Raw genomic sequence first — 20,566 nt, 5'->3', positions numbered from 1 at the left:
AAGACTTGCAAGGGTGCAAGGGAAGGATGTTATATTTTCATGTTTCTATTTACAGCTTAAAATATACTAACTCCTTCGTAGGATTTGTTAAATAAAGGGATGGCTGAGGCAAGGATGTCGAGGGCATGGGCAGAGCTTCTAGGCCGAGCCAGATCAGAGAAGGGCTATGAAGCTGGAGGCCAGTAGAGGAGAGTCCCTAGAGACAGAATGCACCATAGCTTGGGAACTTACGGAAGGGAGCCTGAGGAAACTCCTGAACAGCAATGAGGCCTCAGATGGAGGAGACTTTTGGGTTATGAGCTGACTGCAGAAGCGTTCGGAGAATCGAGTCAACATACAGGACTTGGCCCACAGAGGTGTGAGCCTGGGAAGTGAATGAGAGACAACAGAGCTGCCCCCCCAGAAGCATGGCCATGGGCTGGACGCTTTCCCAGAGCTTCCTCACTGGCAGGAAGGCAGGGTTTATCTGTGTGGTGGGATCTCTCCGTCCCTTAGATGGTTAATGGTCCCCTTCCAGTTCACGGTGCAGTGGTACCTCACCACCAGACTGTGTAGACAAACACTTGGATGCAAGCCCGGAGGCATCACGGCATGCCGGGGCAGGGCTGATGGCGGCTGTCTCATAAACCGGGACTGGTGCACATAAAGCCCTTGGAACAGTGCCTGGTGCACAGTAAGCGCTAGGGAGTGTCTCCTTGTATTGGTGTTGTCAGCTGGCCCTGAAATGGAATTTGCAATATTGCAATGTTAACATATATTTGGGTTGCTTCTTAAGGACTAGTGGACTGAAATGGAGTCCCTGAAGTATCCCCAAACAGGTTACTGCCTACCAGAGTGGAGGGGTGTGGTCAGGGCTGCCGTGGAAATTCGGGGCCGCCAATGGTTCCCAACTGTTGGCACTCCCCGGAGGCACAACTCACTCCTGTGGACAGAATGTCACGTTCATCTGTGGCCCTGGGGTCAGAGAGAGTTTGTACAGAGAAGCAGAACGTAGACATTTCTTTCTGCAGTGGGAGCATGCACATGTCTTGGAACAGTGGGATGGGTTTGTTGTTGTCGTATTTTGTTTTTTTTTTAATGGAGAGGCTGATGACTAGTTCACAGGCATTACCTCCTGTGTTTGGGGTTTGTTGCCTCTGACGTGGAAGCTGCAATCCTGATACACCAGCAACGAGAATGGCAACTTCAAGCCTCAAAGAACTCTTGGTTCCAACCACAGACAGGGGTGTTTGACTAGCCAACCCGAGCAGTTATGTGCTTTTCTAGATGTTGGCTGTTTCCTTATCCACCCTAGATGGAAAGAATGGTTGGGCCTCTTAATCTGGTTGGCATTTGTTGGCAGGATTTCAGATAGAATCTAACATAACTGATGAAAATTGCTGGATTTGTATTTCAAGAAAGGAGGTGGAAATGGAGTGCTATTTTTTGGATTTGCCTAAAAACATTTTTAGCAGGGCAATGCTTGAAATTGTTTTAAACTTATTGTAAAAGAACGGACCCAGAGAACCGTTACAACAAATGTTTAGCTTACCGAGTTTACTTGAGCTTTACTTAGCTTACTTGAGCCATCACTGAGGCTAAGAAATAGGACTTTGCCCCCCATTCCAGAAACCCTTCCATATTCTCCATCTCAATCACAGGCCCTCACTCCCCCAAAGGTAATCATTATCCAGACTTTTACAGTCATCCTCTTGTTTCTATAGCTTTGTCTCTCACATGTACATTCCTAGATACTATATTTACTTTTACTCATTTATTAATTTGATCTGTCTTTAAAAAAATTTTTTAAATGTTTATTTATTTTTGAGAGAGAGAGAGAGAGAGAGAGAGAGAGAGAGAGAGAGAATGAGTGGGGGAGGGGCAGAAAGAAGGGGGAGACACAGGATCTGAAGCAGGCTCCAGGCTCTGCACTGTCAGCACAGAGCCTGACGTGGGGCTGGAAATCATGGACTGCAAGATCACAACCTGAGCTGAAGTCAGATGCTTAACTGACTGAGCCACCCACGCACCTCATGATCTGTCTTTTAATTATAAGTTCCTTTCCATTCCTTGCTTTTCTCTTAAAAATTATTCACATTTATGGGGGCACCTGGGTGGCTCAGTCGGTTAAGCATCCGACTTAGGCTCAGGTTATGATGTCACGGTTTGTGGGTTCCAGCCCCACGTCGGGCTCTGTGCTGACAGCTTGGAGCCTGGAGTCTGCTTCTAATTCTGAGTCTCCTTCTCCCTCTGCCCCTCCCCTGCTCACACTCTGTCTCTCTGTCTCTCAAAAATAAATAAATGTAAAAAAAATTAAAAAAAATTATTCACATTTATGGTGTAATTCACATACCATAAGTCACCTTTTAATGTTCACAATTCAGAAGTTTTTGGTATGTTCACAAGATTGTGTAACTATCACAACTAATTCCAGAGTATTGTCATCAAGCTGTTAAGAAATCTATACCCACTTCAGTCACTCTCCCCCTGCCCTTCCCCCAAACCCTTGCCAAACCACTGATCTTTCCGTTTCTATTCATTTGCCTCTTCTGGATATTTCCTACGAATGCAATCATATGAAATGTGACCTTTAGTGGCTGACTTCCTTTACTTGGCAGATTGTTTTCAAGATTCATCAGTCTTGTATGGCCTAGATCGTGGTGATGGTTTCATGAATATGTACTTATCTCTAAACTCATCAGGTTGCATACATTAAATATATACAGCTTTTCGTATGTCAGTTACACCTTAATTAAGGGGTATAAGAAAAAAGATTCATCCATCTTGCAGCATGTAGCAGGACTTTGTTCCTTTTTATGGCCACATAGCATTCCATTGTATGTGGATACAATTTTGTCTATTCATTCATTAGTTAAGGAACGTTTGGGTTGTTTCCACTTTTTGGATACTATCAAGGATGCAGCTATGAATGTTTGTGCCTACGTTTTGGTGTCACATATGCTTTCATTTGTCTTGGGTATATACCAAGGAGTGGAATTGCGGAGTCACGTGGTAACACTATGATTAACTCTTTGAGGAATTGCTGAACCGTTTTCCAAAGTGGCTAGCTACCTTATTTTACATCCCTATCAGCAATATGTGAGGGTTCCAATTTCTCCACATTTTTGTCAACACTTTTTGGTTATAACCATCCTTATAGATCTGAAATGGTATCACATTGTGGTTTTGATTTGCATTTACCTAATGACTAATTATGTTGAGGACTTTTCATGCGCTTATCAGTTATTTGTACATCTTTGGAGAAATGTATGTTCATAGTCTTTGCCCATTTAAAAAAAAAGATTTGGGTGGCCATACATTCCAGTTGGCCTGTGACACTCTCAGTTTTGCCTATTGTAGTCATTTTTTTATTCTACTTTGAATTTATTTATTATTGAAGCACAGTTGAGGTCTCTACCCATTTTAAAATTAGGTTGTCTTTTTACAGTGAATTGTGAGGGTTCTTTATTTATACTTTTTTTTAGTGTTTATTTATTTTTGAGACAGAGAGAGACTGAGCGTGAGTGGGGGAGGGGGAGAAAGAGACACACACACACACACACACACACACACACAGAATCCCAAGCAGGCTCCAGGCTCTGAGCTGTCACCACAGAACCTGACACAGGGCTCAAACTCTCGAACTGTGAGATCATGATCTGAGCCGAAGTCGGACGCTTAACCAACTCAGCCACCCAGGCTCCCCCAGAGTTCTTTATTTATAGATGACCCCAATTTGTAATGGCTTGAGTTACAAGTTTTTGACTTTACGATGGTGCAAAAGCCACACACATTCAGTGGAAACTGTACTTCAGACATTGAATTTTGATCCTTTTCTGGGCTAGCAGGATGCACCACAATCCTCTCTCGTGATGCTGGGCAGTGGCCTGGAGCCTCAGCTCCCAGTCAGCCAGGTGGTCACAAGGGTAAACAACCGATACGCTTACACCATTCTGTTTTTCACTTTCAGTACAGTGTTCAATAAATTACATCAGATATTCAACACTCTATTATAAAACGGGCTTCGTGTTAGGTGATTTTGCCCAACCGTAGGCTAATCTGAGTGTTCTGAACACATGTAAGGTAGGCGAGGCTAAGCTATGATGTCAGTGTCAAATCTAAGAACTCTTTGCTTCGTCCTAGATCCTGAATATTTGCCTCGATGTGTTATTTCCTAAAAACTTACAGTTTTATGTTCTATATTAGGTCTATGATTCATTTTCAGTTAATTTTTAGTTTTTTTAAATGTTTATTCATTTCTGAGAGAGAGAGAGAGAGAGAGAGAGAGCATGAGTAGGGGAGGGGTGGAGAGAGAAATGGGCAGAGGATCCGAAGCAGGCTCCAGGCTCTGTGCTGACAGCAGCGAGCCTGATGTGGAGCTTGAATTCACGAACTGTGAGATCTTTTTTTTTTTTTTTAATGTTTTTATTTATTTTTGAGACAGAGAGAGACAGAGCATGAGCAGGGGAGGGGCAGAGAGAGAGGGAGACACAGAATCCGAAGCAGGCTCCAGGCTCCGAGCTGTCAGCACAGAGCCTGACGCGGGGCTCGAACTCATGGACCGTGAGATCATGACCTGAGCTGAAGTCGGCTGCTTAACCGACTGAGCCACCCAGGCGCCCCAGATCTTAACCTGGGCCAAGGTCGGACTCTCAACCGACTGAGACACCCAGGTGCCCTGAGTTAATTTTTATATAAGATAAGAGGGTTTTTTTTTCTTTCTCCTATGATGAATCCAGCACTATTTGTTGAAAGTTGAATTACTATATTGAAATGATGGTCTTGACTAGCCACACCACACCAGCCTAAAATACTTTTAATGCAATTTTTTTCTAGTCATACAGTGATGGGAAAACAAACCACACCACATTTGGTATTTTGTGAGAAATCTTGAGATTCAGAGATTTCGTATTTGAGAGTCCTAATCTTGTCCCTTTGTTTGTTCTCTAATAAGTAGCCTTTTACGGTGGCTGCAGAGAGCTGGGAACATGTGGCAGCATGGGGATGCCTAATCCATATGTCTCAAGCCAAGTTTAGATAAAGAAGTAGGAGGAAGAGAAAAAAGAAAGACAAGAGAGGCCCTGCACTTTAGCTTTGAATCTATTAATTTTTACCTGGGTGACCTTGGACTGCCTTCCTGTCTGCCAATGGGAATGATGGGCTTTCTTTGCAGACTCCTTGTTGTAACATCTCACACATCAAGCTTCCGGCCTAGGCCTGGCTCCAGCACACCTCTGGTCCCCAGGGGAGAGGAGGACATGCAAGGCTTTTTTCTTCTGGGAGTCCAACTCTCTTCCTGAGGCCGGAGGAGGTTGGACTACAGGCGTACGTAGAGCTGAGCAGGCGGCGAGTGGAGATCTTGGCTTGGCCATGTTGGACAGAGGGATGAGGGTGCCATAACGTGCTCTCCGCCCTGCCCCCCACACCGCCCTCCCGCCCTCCCTGAGGCCGCAGAAAAGATCAATGACGTAAATGGATTAGGAAAAGCCTGCCTGGCCTCTTCCTGCTGTCACCCCACCTGGGGCTGGAGATTAGTGGGTGGCAGCTGTGTCAGGAGGACAGACATTTAAATGTCAGCTTTGGTCGAAAGGAGCCCTTCTAAGAAGAGAGGAAAAGAGAAGACCAGCCTCCTTCACCCCTCCTCCGGCGGGTCAGTCCCACGCTTCCCTGAGCCTGCACTTTTTCAAAACACAGGACTCGCCTTCCTTCCAGTGATTTTCACTCCTCAGGCAGGTGTCGTGATCATTACAGACAGGGCTGGTTCTGGCGCCACATCCGACTCGGCGTGTGGCAGGGGAAAAGCCATGAATCATGTAGTGGAGATTAAAAAAAAAATGCCGTTAACCTACTTTCCCAGACAGAGAGGAGAGCAGGCAGAGGATGCTACCTGGGCCAAGGGAGCTCTTTTCAACAGCGCAGCCCAGCTCAGAGGGCGGTGCCATTCTCATGGATCATTTGTTCATTCATTCATTCATTCATTCGCCTAAGCTTTCATTTCGGAGTTTATTTCCTCATTCACTGATTCAGCCAGGCAGACTCGCAGGTCCCCCCAAAAAACATTTCTGTAGCTTCCTCTGTGTGCCTAGCCCTGCGCCCAGCCCCGGGGATGCAGGTGATGAAAACATGGTGCTGCCAGGCCGAAGAGGGGGCTGGGCTGTGCCTGGGCTGGAGCGGTGAGTACAGGCCCAGAGAGCTGGTGGACGTTGTGGGGACTCTGCCACACGCATGTCTCTGCAGGCATGAGCCCGGCCTCTGTGACCCTGGCCAGCGCCCTGCAGGTCAGGGGCGAAGCTCTGTCGGAGGAGGAAATCTGGTCCCTCTTGTACCTAGCTGCGGAGCGGCTCCTGGAAGACATTCGTGAAGGTAAGAGGGTGTTTGGGTCACATGAATCGCAGGGAGTTGAACGCAAGGCTTCCCAAGCCATCTCTGACTGCTGCTTCTCAGATCTGTTATCAGTCCAAAGCATTAGATCAAGTAGTCAAATGACACCTGCCTATGGAGTTGCCCTGGGAAGGCAGGCCTGTCTCTCGGACCCATGGCATGCAGCAGAGTTGAAAAAAGGCCTTGCTTCTAGGGAGACAGTGGCTGCAGCTATATGGGCCTCTCCCAACACCTGGATGGTCTGAGCATAAGGGACAGGAGGCAGGGGGCTGCCCTGCTGACACTCCCATATTGTCTCCTGCCAGATGGTGTATCACCTGTGCCCCATCAGGGGCTAGAACCCACACACTAGGTGGTCTAAAGAGCGGGAGGGAGGTTAATATAAAGAATTATTAAATTCCAACAGAAGAGTAATTGTAAGATACGGTTCCCCAGGACTGAGGGAAGTACCAGTGAGGGACAAACTTGGAAGGGAAGCCCCTTCCCCAGATCGGGGTTCAGATTTGCTGGAATTGCTGTGGTTGGAGCCCACGATGAAGGCGAAGTTCGCTGCTTTGCCGGGCCAGAAGGGTCTGGCATTCACTGGACAAGCGAGGCACAGGAATCGCCACCAGGGGCAAGGGTGACCCTCTCTGGATGGAGGAGGGCAACGGGGAGACATAACTTCCGGAGCTAGTGCTGCCAGGAGGCCTGGAGCCCGCGGCGTCTGTGCAGAAACAGTGATCACTTGGGGCCGGGAGGTGCGTGCTGGACCACGGGTCCTTTGTCAGGGCAGAGCGTCACCAACTGTCCTCCCGCCCGCGCTCTGAGACCCGAAACAGCAGGAGGGCCCCGCCTCTCGCCATGTCTCTCTAGCGCCCTCTACTGAGAAAGCTGCATGTCGCACTCGCTGTAAGGGAGAGCTTGCTTCAGGGAGCAGGTATTGAAAGGTGAATTTGGAGCTGCGAAGCCTTAGGTTAATAACTGGAACAAACGCTGAGTACGCACACTCACATGTCAGCTCCGAAGTCACCCGCGAGACCGCAGCCGAGGCTCCCCACACATGAGTGAGACCACATGAGCAATCAGGCGGGTCCCAGTGTGGGAAGATAAAGGAGGCTGCTGTGCACCTCTACCTTCAGTTTCACCCTCCGGTGATTCTTCACTCCCTCCTCCCTGCCCCGGGTGTCGGTTCCAGGATGGGGGAGGGGAGACTGATGAACCCCTACAGTACGCCCAGAAGACCAGCTGCCTTGGTCCCAGGCTTGGCTCCAAAGAACTCAGACTTGGGCTTATTTCCAAGTGGACCTCTGACCTTGAGACGCTTGGGGCACTGAGGAATTTGGATGCAGGTGGCTGGTTTCCTGGCCACCACTGTGGTCGCCCTTGGTAACACGTGGTCTTGTGCACGCATGTATCGGGGTTGTATCCACTTCATGTTTCCCTGGGCATTGCTCTCAGTCCATCCCAGGGGCACCTGCTGGTCGCAGTCCCACAACTGGCCCTCCGGACAGTGGTCATGTCTCTATACTCCCATTATGGCCTTGTTTTCAGATTCCTCGGACTATGTGGTCTGTCCCTGGTCAGCCCTGCTGTCTGCAGCCGGAAGTCTTTCTTTCCAGAACCACATTTCTCACATAGAGGCTGCTCCTTTCAAGGCCCCTGAACTGCTACAGGAACAGAGTGACGATGAACAGCCCGACGCATCTCAGGTAAGTTGTGGGGCATCTCTGTGGCACCTTTGGGCCTGTCCCGGGGAAAGGCCTGGTCCTAGGACCTTGGATCTGTCCTGGGGGTGGCATCCCCAGCTCCCAGTTTAGCCCCGAGGAACACTAAGGCAGAATGGATTTAAAGAATATTATTCCCAGGCTTTTTTTTTTTTTTTTTTTTTTTTTTTTTTTGCCAGTCTTTTAGTTATTTGATGAAGACAGGTCACCTTCTCTGAGCTTCAATTTCTACACCTGTAAAGCAGGGTTAATTTGACTTAATCTATCAGATTATTATAAATATTCAAAAAGAAGTGTTGGAAAAGTTGTGGGTACACGGTCTGAGCCATGGGTACCCATGGCAGCATGTAGCAAAACCCTAAAACGTCCCCAACCAGGAGTTGATCCTAAGGTAGGAGTAAAGACTGATTTAACTGCAGTAATGTTCATTGTTGTATTGTTGACATTAGTGATAAACTGGAAACAATGTCCAGTAAATAAGATAGCATTAAAATGAGGCTGTGGGGGCTTATTTAATGGCTTGAAAAGAACCTAAATATATGCATGTATAATGTGACCCTAGTTTAATAAACACACACACACACACACAGGGGAGAGAGAGAGTTCTAAAAATATATACACGAAGATGCCTGCAGTGATTATTTCTGGATGGCAACATCAGTGGTAATTTTAGTTTTTTCATGGACTTGTTTTGCTTCTGGATAGCCAAAGGTCTAGTAAACATTATATTCAATTTTTGAAAGAAGAAATTCTTTTTTTAAATGTTTATTTACTTTTGAGAGAGAGAGAGAGAAAGAGAGTAAGGAGGGCAGGGGCCGGGGGGGGTAGGGACAGAGGATCCGAAGTGGGGTCTGCACTGTCAGCAGCGAGCCCCATGTGGGGCTCAAACTCATGAACCACGAGAGCATAACCTGAGCTGAAGTCGGATGCTTAACCGACTGAGCCACCCAGGCGCCCCCATAAGAAGAAAATCTAAGGAGAAAGTGGTGTAAGGCAGGCACACAGCACTCAGGGCATAGTGGCTCTTAATCAGCGAGTTCTGCTTCTTCTTGCCATCCTTTCAGGAGAAAAGTACAGCCTGGAAATTCCGCCTCTCTTGGAAGGAGAAGGCGTCCTGGAACGGAGGCTGCTTTTCCTTCGGGCTCAGATAACAGGGGCTTGGTGGCTTCCAGGGTTGGTTCATCTGGGCCCACGTGTCTCCAAGTCAGATCACAATAGCGAAAGCATCAAGTTCCCCATTGCAGTGGCCCTGACTCTGTCACCCACAGGCAGACACCCAGCACCCCGAGCCCCTCTACTCTTTCCTGTACTGACAGAATCTCAGGGATAAATCCCTGGACCCCTGTGTTAGATACAGATGTGGGTGCCTCTCAGTCCCTCTGTTTGGGTCTCTCTGGTGGTGCCTCCTACAGTCTGGAGTCAGCTGACATGCCACAGCTGGAGCCAGGGGATCTGACTTTCTTTTCTTTTCTTTTTTTTATAATTTTTTTTTAACATTTTTATTTATTTTTGAGAGACAGAGCACAAGTGGGGAGGGGCAGAGAAAGAATGAGACACAGAATCCAAAGCAGGCTCCAGGCTCCGAGCTGTCAGCACAGAGCCTGATGTGGGGCTCCAACTCACAAACTGTGGGATCATGACCTGAGCCCAAGTTGGACGCTTAACCGACTGAGCCACCCAGGCACCCCAGGGGGATCTGACTTTCTGAGCAGCCACTAGAGGGGCGCATGCTGATGCACCCCAAAAATGCAGGGGACTTAGCTTCCTGGGGGGTGAATTGTGGCAAACTGGTGCTTAGTAGGCCAGGTCACCTGGCCATTACCCCTCTTAACACATCCCTACCATTCAGTTCTGTTAATTGCTCTTCTCTTCCGTCCACTGCAGTATCCTCTCTGCATCCAACTTGGCTCAGGTCCTGTGGGAGGTGAGGTGAGCAGTCAGGAAAGTGGTCTCAGCAGAGGCTTTGCTCACAATCCTCCCCCAGCTCTGGGCTCTGTCCTGAGCTTTGGAGGATGTATGCCGACTCATCTCCTCAGACCAATATCCAGCTCTCCCAGCACACAGAGGCATTTTTCCCACTGCTTGGCGAGCTCCAGTGCAGGTGGAAGGTGTGCGCTGGTCTCTAACTATGAGTCACTCAAGCCACTGTCACCCCATCCTGTGCTCATGGCAGACATCAACAATCCATCATGCTGTTCTTTCCCGTGGCACCAGGAGTTGCATTCAAAACTGTCACCACCCTTCTCCAGGCAGCATATACTAAGGGGCTGGATTTGGGATTTGAGAGGAAGCCTGTTGTCACTTTGGCCTTAGGCACCACCAAGGGTACTTAGAGCATTTGGAATCCAGGTCAGTTCCCCAGTGTGGACGGTGCCTCTGGCAGTGCTCAGGGCACGGCTCCAGCATCTGCTCTCAAGACCATTTCTCCAGAGGTGAGGATGAAATCTGTGAACTTGTCTGCAGGTGTCTAGTCACGTTCCTCAGAGGGCTGGTTGATCGGGTTGGGGATATAAGGTCAGAGAGACAATTGGCACATGTGATACTGGACACATGCTCTTGACCTAGGGATGCCAGAAGCCAAAACCAAAGTCACTTGTACTTAACTGAGTGGATGGCTCAAATAAGCGTGTATTTTCCACATACTATGTTTTATGAATTCAGCGTGTCCCTTCTGAAGTTCTCAAAAGTCATTTCCCGTGATCCTAAGGGGAATGCGCCTTGTCAATTACAGTAGAAGCCCCACAACAATAACAGATTGACATTGATTGAAAACTTAGTATAATCCAGAAGCAACATAGCCAAGGCTCTGGTGCCTGGCTTTAGGTCTTCTTTGGGAAAGTTCCCAAAGTTTCCTTTGCATTGCCTCTTCTGTATAATGGAGACAATTAAAATACCAACCTCACAGGATGGTGGTGAGGACCGAATGAGTTAATGTAAGTAAAAGGCTTGGAGCAGAGCTTGGCATGTAAGTGCTCCACGTCCGATAATGATAAAAAATTTTCATGACCATTTGCAGGTTCTTTTTACTCAATCCTCATGAGTATTCAGGTAGAATACTCACTTTATTATTATTATTTTCTTTTTATTATTAAAACAATTTTTTAATGTTTATTTTGAAAGCAGGAGAGACAGAGTGTGAGCGGGAGATGGGCAGAGAAAGGAGACCCAGAATCTGAAGCAGACTCCAGGCTCTGAGCTGTCAGCACAGAACCTGATGGGGGGCTCAAACCCATGAACCGGGAGAGCATGACCTGAGCCAAAGTCAGACACTTAACCGACTGAGCCACCCAGGTGCCCCAGAATCCTCATTTTGAAGATGAAGGAAGTGAGGGTGGAGAAGTCAGATAATGTTCTTCCATTTCATCTTGTTTTCTGACAGGTGATGCTTTTAAAGCAGGCTGTCCCAAGGGCGCCTGGGTGGCTCAGTCGGTTAAGCGGCCGACTTCGGCTCAGGTCATGATCTCGCGGTCTGTGAGTTCAAGCCCCGCATTGGGCTCTGTGCTGACAGCTCAGAGCCTGGAGCCTGTTTCAGATTCTGTGTCTCCCTTTCTCTGACCCTCCCCCGTTCATGCTCTGTCTCTCTCTGTCTCAAAAACAAACGTTAAAAAAAATTTTTTTTAAAGCAGGCTGTCCCATAGTGTTTCACGTGCAGATGGTTTAAGCTATGTGCCATCAGAAAGCCTAAAGTGCAGCGGCTGGCACCACAGATAGAGTTATTATTTGCTTCACCAGGAGTCTTGGGATTGGTCGGCGGCTCAGTAAATGTCATCGAGGATCCAGGCTGTGTATTTACATTCTACCCTTTCTAGCTGCTGGTCTTTTTTCCGGTGCCTGTTGCCTCATGGTCCCAAGATGGCAGCTATGATCCATATACGTTGTCAGCATTCGAGGCAAAATTGAGGAAAAAGTGGGACCATGGACTGTGTTCTTATTGTCAGTAAAGCAAAAGCTTTCTCAAAAGCCCCTTAACAGACTCCCCTTGCGTCTCTTGCCAAAGTGGGGTGTCACGGTCACTGTGGTTTTAAGCCGCTAGAGTGGGAGACGGGAAGTTCACGGGAGTCGCAGATGGTGGGGGGGCTAGCCGGCCAACACTGTCTGCCGCACGTGGAAATGGAATTGCGATTTGTTTGCAGGACTATGGAATACCAGAGGTGACCAAAATCTAATCTTGTGCTTTTTCTCTTGAGCAGGTGCACGTCTATTCTTTAGGAATGACCCTCTACTGGTCAGCAGGCTTTCATGTCCCACAAAATCAGGTCTGTAAACAAGGTACTCAAAGTCTTGCCAGGTCATGTCTTTGGATTTAATGAGCAGTTTTCTTCAGGACAGGGACCACTTCTCTTGAGCTCTGTGTCACCACTCCGTCCTCCTGGGTTCTAGGAAGGCATTGCCAACGGGTTACAGAAGTGCTCCCGCTGAGTTTAGAAACCACCGCAGAATGCTACTCAACATGGCCATCCAGGCAGCCACGATTTAGGGTTGGCAAGCAAAATAAGACTTATCCGCTCAGAGGAAGTGGCAAACTAGAAGATTTTATAGATGGCGAAGATGCAGATTTATAAAACAGGCTTTAAAGCAGCCGTTCCTGACGTGAGATGCTTTCCTGAAAAAGGGTTCTGTGCTCAATTGATTTGGGAAAATGCTCCCTCTATTACCTTCCTCTTCAAGATTTTGCAGAGTAATTTATTAAAGACTCCAAGAAAGCTTAAAGCATAGAAAAATTTTAAACTTTCATCACAGCACTGTATAAAACTTTTGACTACAGAGTATGTGTGTTTGTGTGTGTGTGCAAATTTTCATCTCACACTATAAGAATTTCTTAGACCAGGGTAACAACAGCCAGAGAATTCTCCTCTTCCTTCCTTCCTTCCTTCCTTCCTTCCTTCCTTCCTTCCTTCCTTTTGTTCCTTCCTTCCTTCCTTCCTTCCCTCCTTCCCTCTTCTTTCCTCCCTCCCTCCCTTCCTTCTATCTCACCTTTGTCTCTCTAATTCAACATCCCAATGTTTCCTGGTGCTTTGTATTCTCATCCCTCCTCGTGTGATATCCTTCTTACCTTCCCACTCTACTCATGGGGTTAGATTCCACTTCTCAGCAGGGCATACCTGGAGCCCCAAATTGGGCTCTTACCTGTAGCTCTGGTTCCTTTCTGGAGCTCTTCCATAATCAGGGCCAGTTTCACGGGCGTGTGGCCTGTGTAATCCAATAGTGCCCTGCGCTTACAAGGGCCCATGCTTGGTGTAATGCTCTGATGTCACCGTCTTGAAATTCTTAAAAGTTTTGAACAAGGGGCCCTGTGTTGTCATTTTCCCCTGGGCTCTGTCCTGCCCACAGTGCCCTTCTTTTCAGACATGCCATACTTACTATATACTGCTCCTTCTATCTGTGGTTCCTCCCCCCACTTTTCTCCTGGTTAACACCAGTGTGCTTTTGGAGATTTAGTTCAAGTTCTTTCCCCCAGCTCCTCGTTCCCTCCCCAGGTTGGGTTAGACCTTTTCCTCTGTGTTATCACCATGTCTGTGCTTCCCAAGACTTGAGTCCTTATCTCTCTCTCTCTCTTTTTAATGTTTATTTATTTTTTAGAGAGAGAGAGAGAGTGCAAAGCAAGAGAGGGGCAGAGAGAGAGGGAGACACAGAATCTGAAGCAGTCTCCAGGCTCTGAGTTGTCAGCACAGAGCCCGAAGCGGGGCTCAAACCTACAAACTGTGAGATCATGACCTGAACTGAAGTTGGATGCTTAATTGACTGACCACCCAGGCGTCCCAGTCCTTGTCTCTTTCGGTGACCATATTTCTCATCAGACTGTGAAGTCCTTGAAGACAGGGACTGTCTCCCACTTTGTCGTTCAGGCATTGGGATTTGCTGTATGAGTCCGGGATGCAGCATCCCTCTTACACATGGAGATGGGAATTCACAACTGATGCTCCATGGCAGGAAATGGTAGGGCAGCCCTTACCTTGAAAATGACTCACGGTATGGGTGAGCGGGACAAAAAGCCTGATTTTGAGTCTGAATTTGAGGACTTTCCCAATATAAATGGTGGCCACTTGAATGCACGAGGGAAATGCTTAAGCAAATATTTTTTCTTTTGCTTCATGGCTGCATGTGACATGAAGTTCAACCAGTGATCATTGACCTTGTGCTGACCATTGGAAATGCCCAAGGATGAAAAGGCACAGCCCTTATGTTTCTGGAGCTCACATTCTAGGGGAAAGGCCCAGTGAGATCCACCTAAATAATTTGAGAAGTAATTTGGCAGAAAGTAATTGAGGAAGTAATTTGAGAAGTAATTGCATTTGAGAAGTAATCGAGAAATAATTTGACAGGTTACCCAGGTGGGTGAGAGTTGAAGGCTGATCCCTGGTTTGATGTGTGTACTTGGCATGGGTGGATGCCCACTTTGTCAAGCACCTATTTTTCATAAGTATTCCAAGCACAGGTTTGTGCTCTCTGGGTACCAAAGAACATTCCAGACTAGAAAGCAGCAAACTTCACACAGCTGGCATAGAGATCGTTGCTCTGCATTTTGTGGCCTTGGTGATATATCTTGTGTCCGTCCCCAAATGCTCCAGAAGGAGCAGGTGTCTGTCTAGTGGTAATGAGATCATCTGTTTCCATTAGTCCCCACCGCACACCCGACAAGGTATTGGACTCAGCTGTCCAGGCTTCTCATGCAGCCCCTCTTCTCTCCAGCCTCTGCAGCTCCGTGAGCCCTTGAGCTCCATTCTGCTGACCATGTGTGAAGACCAGCCTCGCAGGCGGCTCCCCTTGCAGTCAGTTCTGGAAGCTTGTCGGGTTCATTGGGAAGAAGTGGCCGTATACCCTACCTCTGCCGGTCTCCAAGTTAGACGGCTGGCTGGCTTGGTTCTGGGCACCATCTCAGAGGTCAGTGTAGATCTGCGCTTCTCAACCCAGGAGCCACTAGCTAGGGGGAACTATTGACATTTACATTAGCTAAATTATAGTTAATTGAAATGCAAGTAAAATCTTCAGCTCCTCGGTCATACCTACCACGTTTCAAGTGCTCAGTAGCCACATGCAGCTGCTGATGACCATACTGGACACGGAAGATCTAGAACAATCCCAGCCTTGCAGTTCTGTTGGGCAGCGCTGGTAAAGATGATTGAGCAAGCCCAGATTTCTAATGTGGCTGATTCTTGGAATCTTTCAAAGAAGCTCTTTACACAAAAACAATTACATTACATGTTTGTAATCCGTGAGTCAGGTCACCTGTCAAAATTCAACTAGGCTTCATGCAAGGAACTTTCCCTGACTGTGCCTACAGTCCCTGGCCCCTCCCTCCTTCTGCTATCTTATGTCTGCAGAGGGTCCCCCTGCTGCACTTGTCACATTTGCTGCCCTGTGTGCTCCTCACCGCCTAGTAAGAGGCTGGCACATAGTAGGCATTTGGCTTACGTGGGGTTCCCTCCAAACAAAGCCAGAAATGGTGATGCTTATGCATGTTATTTATTGGGTAAGTGCCCGTAGGAGAGCGGGAGTGATGGAGGGAAGACAGGATGGGAAATAAGCCCAGCCAGAAGGTGGTCTCAGGTGGAGACAGCCTCCACCTGACCGCACAGGGGTGGAGTGGGGATTCTGGGGCAGAAATTACTTCAGCATTGGCCCCCTTGAGGCCGGGGCAGTGCTGGGACTGGGGAGAGGCAAGCAAGGTGCCTATGATAGAAATGCAAGGAGGTCTGCATTTCAGAGGAACCAGAGAGAGGCAGGGCTGGAGACTGGCTGGGCACCTGTGCACCAGTCCAGGGGGCTGGTTGGAGAACTGAGACCAAGACTAACACAGGGGCAGTGTGGATGGAGAGGAGGGGACTGCTGGGGTGGATGCTGTCCACAGTCAATCAGAAAATGCCTGCTCTGTCTTGTCCTCCTTCTTGGATCCCTTTTTTCTTGGCATCTGAACATGTTGCCCCTGTTCATTGAGCCGGAGGAGCTATAATGAAGCATAAAGCACACAGTAAGGTCGGTGGGGTGGGGGTGGGGGCAGACAGACAAGCAAGCAAACATGATATAATGTGTCATTGAAGGAGATGTGAGTGATATGATGAGGGAAAGTGACAAAAGGACACTTCCCTCTGCCTTCAGGGCAGAAGTGGAGAGCTTTGAAAGTACAAAGAACATAGTTCTGGGTCTTGAAGGCACAGAGGAGCTTAGCAGGGAGACCCTAGCCAGTCGGGGGAGCACATGAGCAAAGGCACGGTTGTGCTTGAGTGCGCTGATATGGGGGGAGGGGAGTGAATTACCTCTAGGGCGCATGTGGGTGGTGGGGTCCGGAGCACATTCTGGTTGCCACTGTTAGGCTCTCACTGTGTGGACAGATACTTCTGAACTGACTTAATCTGACAGCCAGTCTGTATGTGTTTATATAAATGTCCCCTCTTGACTTTGGGGTGTGGATGTGTGATGCACTTGACCTTCAGGTGGAGAGGAGACTCATGGAAGAAAGCTCCTTGGCGCAGCAGGACAGAAGCTGCCTGCTCAGGCATAGGCTGCATCAGGCGAGCTGCGAGAACACAACAGTATGGGCCCGGGAGCGTCTGCACCCCTGCAGAGGTGGGTATGGTGCCCCGAGACTCCCACTCTACTGTTTCCTGCCCCGAGTGGGCCGGATGTCCGTGCCGTGGTGGCAGAGAAAACCCGGGCAAGCTCCCCTCTTCCAGAGAGCCCCCACAGGGAAGGGGCTGGGTCCTGAGGAAAGCTTCACCTGGAGCTATAATTTTGTGTGATATAAATCACACATAAATTTTTTTTTATTGAGTTTTAACTGTCCCAGCTGATAAGAACAAATTTCAACACACAACATAACGGAAGACTTTCTTTTCGTTAGTTTCCAGGTGGAGCAAAAGGAAAAGCAATCTGTAAAAGATTGTTTCTGTTGTTGCTGTAGGCGTGTCCAAGGAATGGTTTTTAGAATAATCTTGTCTCTACTCTTCAACTGGATCGGAGGTTTTTAAAAAAATTAATACTACTGTTTTCTGTCCCTAAGACAAGGTACTCTTTGCCACTAGGTTTTATTCTCCCCCTCAAAAAAAAAACAAAAAACAAAAAAAACTCCTCTGAACCCCCTGTAGCTGTCATTTCCATTTCACATGTGAGCAAATAGACTCAGAGAGGGTAAATAAGTCACACAGCCTGTAAGTCATGCTGCTGATATCCACTTGATTCAAGAGAGCCATGCTCTTTGCCTCTTCTCATGCCCTGTACTGTGCTGTTTGATTAGTTTCAGAGAGAAGCACAGAGACCCAGAGTTCCCTGGAGCCCGGTCTGAGCACCTCAGCACCCAGTCACCATAGCCTCTCTGTTAGCAGGTAAGCAGTAAGGTGTCCAGGGGGTGGGCCATCCACGTGGGGACTGCTGTGTCTTGCTTCTTTACTGATTACTGATACAAAACCCTTTGCTTCTCCAGAAAAAGCTGACCCTATTCCATTGGCAGGTGAAAAAAAAAAAACACATTTAAGCAGATATGCAGCCAAGGTGATGAGGGGCCTGATGGCAGGTGTGCTTTTGGGCCATTCTGTCTCCCCTGGGAACCAAGTTCACGCTTCCATGTTGTGATTTTCTGTTGCCCCATGAGGCAGCATAGCAAACAACCACAAAACATGTTGTCTGAAGATAATGGTTTATTTAGCTCTTGATTATGGGAGTTGGGAATTCAGACTGTGCTCCGCTGGGAGGTTCTTCTGGACTCTGCCAGATGCCTTTGTGATTGGCTGCAGCCTGGCTAGTCAGCCTCACTTCTGGGGGTGGCTGGCTGTTATCTGGGGGCGCCCTGGCTCTTCACCAGCAGGCTTGCCCCGGGGATTGTTCTCATGACAATGGCAGAGTTGAGAAAAAGAGAGGGAGGGAGGGAGGAAGGAATAGAGAGAGGGAAGGAGGAAAGGACAGAGGGACAGAGAGATGCAAAGGGCAGGGGTCAGGGAGAAGCGGTTGGTTTGGGGATGAATGTAATATAGATGCTTAAATCTGCTCGAAACCACATGAGACGATATCCTTCTGCATCTGGAACATTAGGAATTTTGTAACTTGGGTGTTTATTTTTTTATGTATCGATTTGTTGTCCTTCCATGATTCGGCCAAGGCCTGTGGCAGTACTTGACGTCCAATACAGAGCTGGGGCTTGACAGGATGCAGTCGAGTTCACCTTACAGTGATTTTGCCTGCTATTTAAAACTCTATTTTTGGGGCGCCTGGGTGGCTCACTCGGTTAAGCGTCTGACTTCGGCTCAGGTCATGATCTCACGGTTCGTGAGTTCGATCCCCATGTCGGGCTCTGTGCTGACAGCTCGGAGCCTGGAGCCTGCTTCAGATTCTGTGTCTCTCTCTCTCTCTGACCCTCCCCCATTCATGCTATGTCTCTCTCTGTCTCAAAAAAAAATAAACATTAAAAAAAATAAAACTCTTATTTTCTATTTGCCCAATGAAAACAGCTTTTTTTTTTTTTTTTTTTTCTGATGCTGGAAACAATGTGTTTTTTTTATTTCCGAAACATTTTGTTCCTTTAAATTTTTTTAATTTTGTGTGTGTGTGTGTGAGAGAGAGAGAGAGAGAGAGAAGAGAGAGACCAAGCTGGGGAGGGGCAGAGAAAGAGGGAGACACAGAATCCAGAGCTGGCTCCAAGCTGTGAGCTGTCAGCACAGATCCCGACATGGGGATCAAACTCCCGAACCGTGAGATCACGACCTGAGCCGAAGTTGGACGCTTAACCGACTGAGCCACCCAGGCTCCCCTACTTCCAAAACATTTTGAACGATATATAAAATTCTTTTTTCTTGAAACACTTCCTTTATTTTTTCAAATGTTAATTTATTTTTGAGAGAGAGAGAGAGCGTGTGTGTGCTTGTGTGGTGGAGGGGCAGAGGATCTGAAGCAGGCTCTGTGCTGACAGCCGAGAGCTGATAGGGGGCTCGAACTCACGAACTATGAGATCACACCCTGAGCCAAAGTCAGGCACTCAACCTACTGAACCACCCAGGCGCCCCTGAACAATATATTAAATTCTAAGCAGGAAAGTCAGAACCTCCTGCGATCCCATCACCTGTGTCACGGTGTTCAGGAGCTGGCGTCACAGGACCTGCCTGTCCTGAGCACAGTGAGCCAAAGCAGGGTCTTGGGAGTGGGGAAGAAGTGGACTGTGGCCTTGCACCTCAGACCCCACCCCGCCCCTTCCCTATGCAGCCCTAGCTGCCTCATTGGAAAAGTGGACACGGTAATTTCTCCCATAGTCGTGGGGCCAAGGCTAAGTGTGAACACACCCTGTCCAGCTGAGCACCTGCACGTGTGGGCTTTGACTGCTGGAAGCTGTTTCCGTTGTTAACCATCTCTCCCCTTCTTGACCACTGGCCAGTGCTCTTCCAATTGAAGTTCCCCCAAATCTTCAGGAGGGACCGCGGCTCAGCTCCAGCACCGCTCTGTCTGTGGCAGCAGAAATCTCACAGCCGGCAACTCCTTCTCAAAGGGCTTTTCTGCAAAGGAAAGGAAAGGTGAGCAAAAGGGGCCCAAAGGACGTTCTCCAGAGAGATGTGAGTGGGGACCTGTGTGTGGCTGACACAGTAGTTGAAAGTGGGCAGGTTCCTCTGGGGGTGGGGTGGCCAGGCCCCCTGGGCTGAGATTTGCAGAACTAAACTAAAATAAACTTTATAGTTGCAATCCGGGCAATAGGTGTTTACTGAGTGGCCTTGCTGTGGTAAGTGCTGTGTAGGATAGAAGGTTGAAGTAGCCAGGTCCAGCTGTTCAGGAAGTTGACTGCCATCAATGTGGGGTAGTGGCAAAACAAGGCATATGAAATAAGAGGGCTGACAAGGCCGAATGTACTTGGAAGGGGGCCTTGTGAGCAGGCAAAACGCAGGAGCAAAGGTTTGGGTGAGCAGAAAGGGAAGGGAGATTCTCCATTCTGCTTGGTACACAGGGTAATAGGGTTTGGGCAAGTGTGAGGAGTAGAGGCTACAGGGTAGCCAGGCCAGGATGCCTTGGCCTTGACGTCCAGGTTGACAGGGGGGATGGATGTCCAGTGGTCCCTGCGGTGTGCTCATGCCTCCGGGAACAGTGTCTCCTTGCAGGCAGGCCGGTCTCTCCTGAGGGTCCAGCTTACTAAGCCTGCGCTGGAAGGTGAGATCAGGGGTGGTCCAGGGTGCACCTTCTGCCGGACACAGCCCTGGAACCAGCCAGCAGAGCCACTTGTGGTGGTTAGAAGAGAAGCACTCCCGTTCCTTGAACAACACTGCCATGAGCTGAAAAATTGTCTTAATAATCACACAAGCCCTCAGTGATCCCGAGGGGATCAGGGCCCCCTGGAGCAAGGACGCACCCCCGCTGGGCTGGCTGCTTGCTGAGGAGGCTGCCTTTGCCAGGCGTTCTGCCTGTGCATCTAGATCCCTTTGGGGATCAGACTCAGGTGCCCCCAGAAAACCTTTGTCTGTTGCAGACAGATTTGCTTAAAGCTCTTTAATTCGAGAGTAGTTGAGCCTAGAGCAGCTTCAGGACATCCTCCC

General features: G+C 48.4%; 1 protein-coding gene across 1 annotated transcript in view; it reads left to right on the top strand.

The window, feature by feature from the left end:
* The first annotated feature begins 6,123 nt into the window (after positions 1-6,123).
* The window catches only part of FRMPD2 (FERM and PDZ domain containing 2), an 81,227-nt gene continuing 66,784 nt past the window's right edge, over positions 6,124-20,566 (top strand). Inside the window, 6 exon segments of the mRNA XM_042908089.1 lie at positions 6,124-6,342; positions 7,894-8,051; positions 14,757-14,948; positions 16,499-16,631; positions 17,299-17,386; positions 19,423-19,558. Coding sequence (XP_042764023.1) covers positions 6,219-6,342; positions 7,894-8,051; positions 14,757-14,948; positions 16,499-16,631; positions 17,299-17,386; positions 19,423-19,558 — 831 coding nt within the window. The 5' untranslated portion in view covers positions 6,124-6,218.

This window comes from Panthera leo, chromosome D2 (assembly GCF_018350215.1).
Source record: "Panthera leo isolate Ple1 chromosome D2, P.leo_Ple1_pat1.1, whole genome shotgun sequence".
Lineage (NCBI taxonomy): Eukaryota > Metazoa > Chordata > Mammalia > Carnivora > Felidae > Panthera > Panthera leo.
The sequence above is the reverse complement of the archived record's forward strand: the minus strand, read 5'-3'. Positions and strand labels throughout refer to the sequence as shown.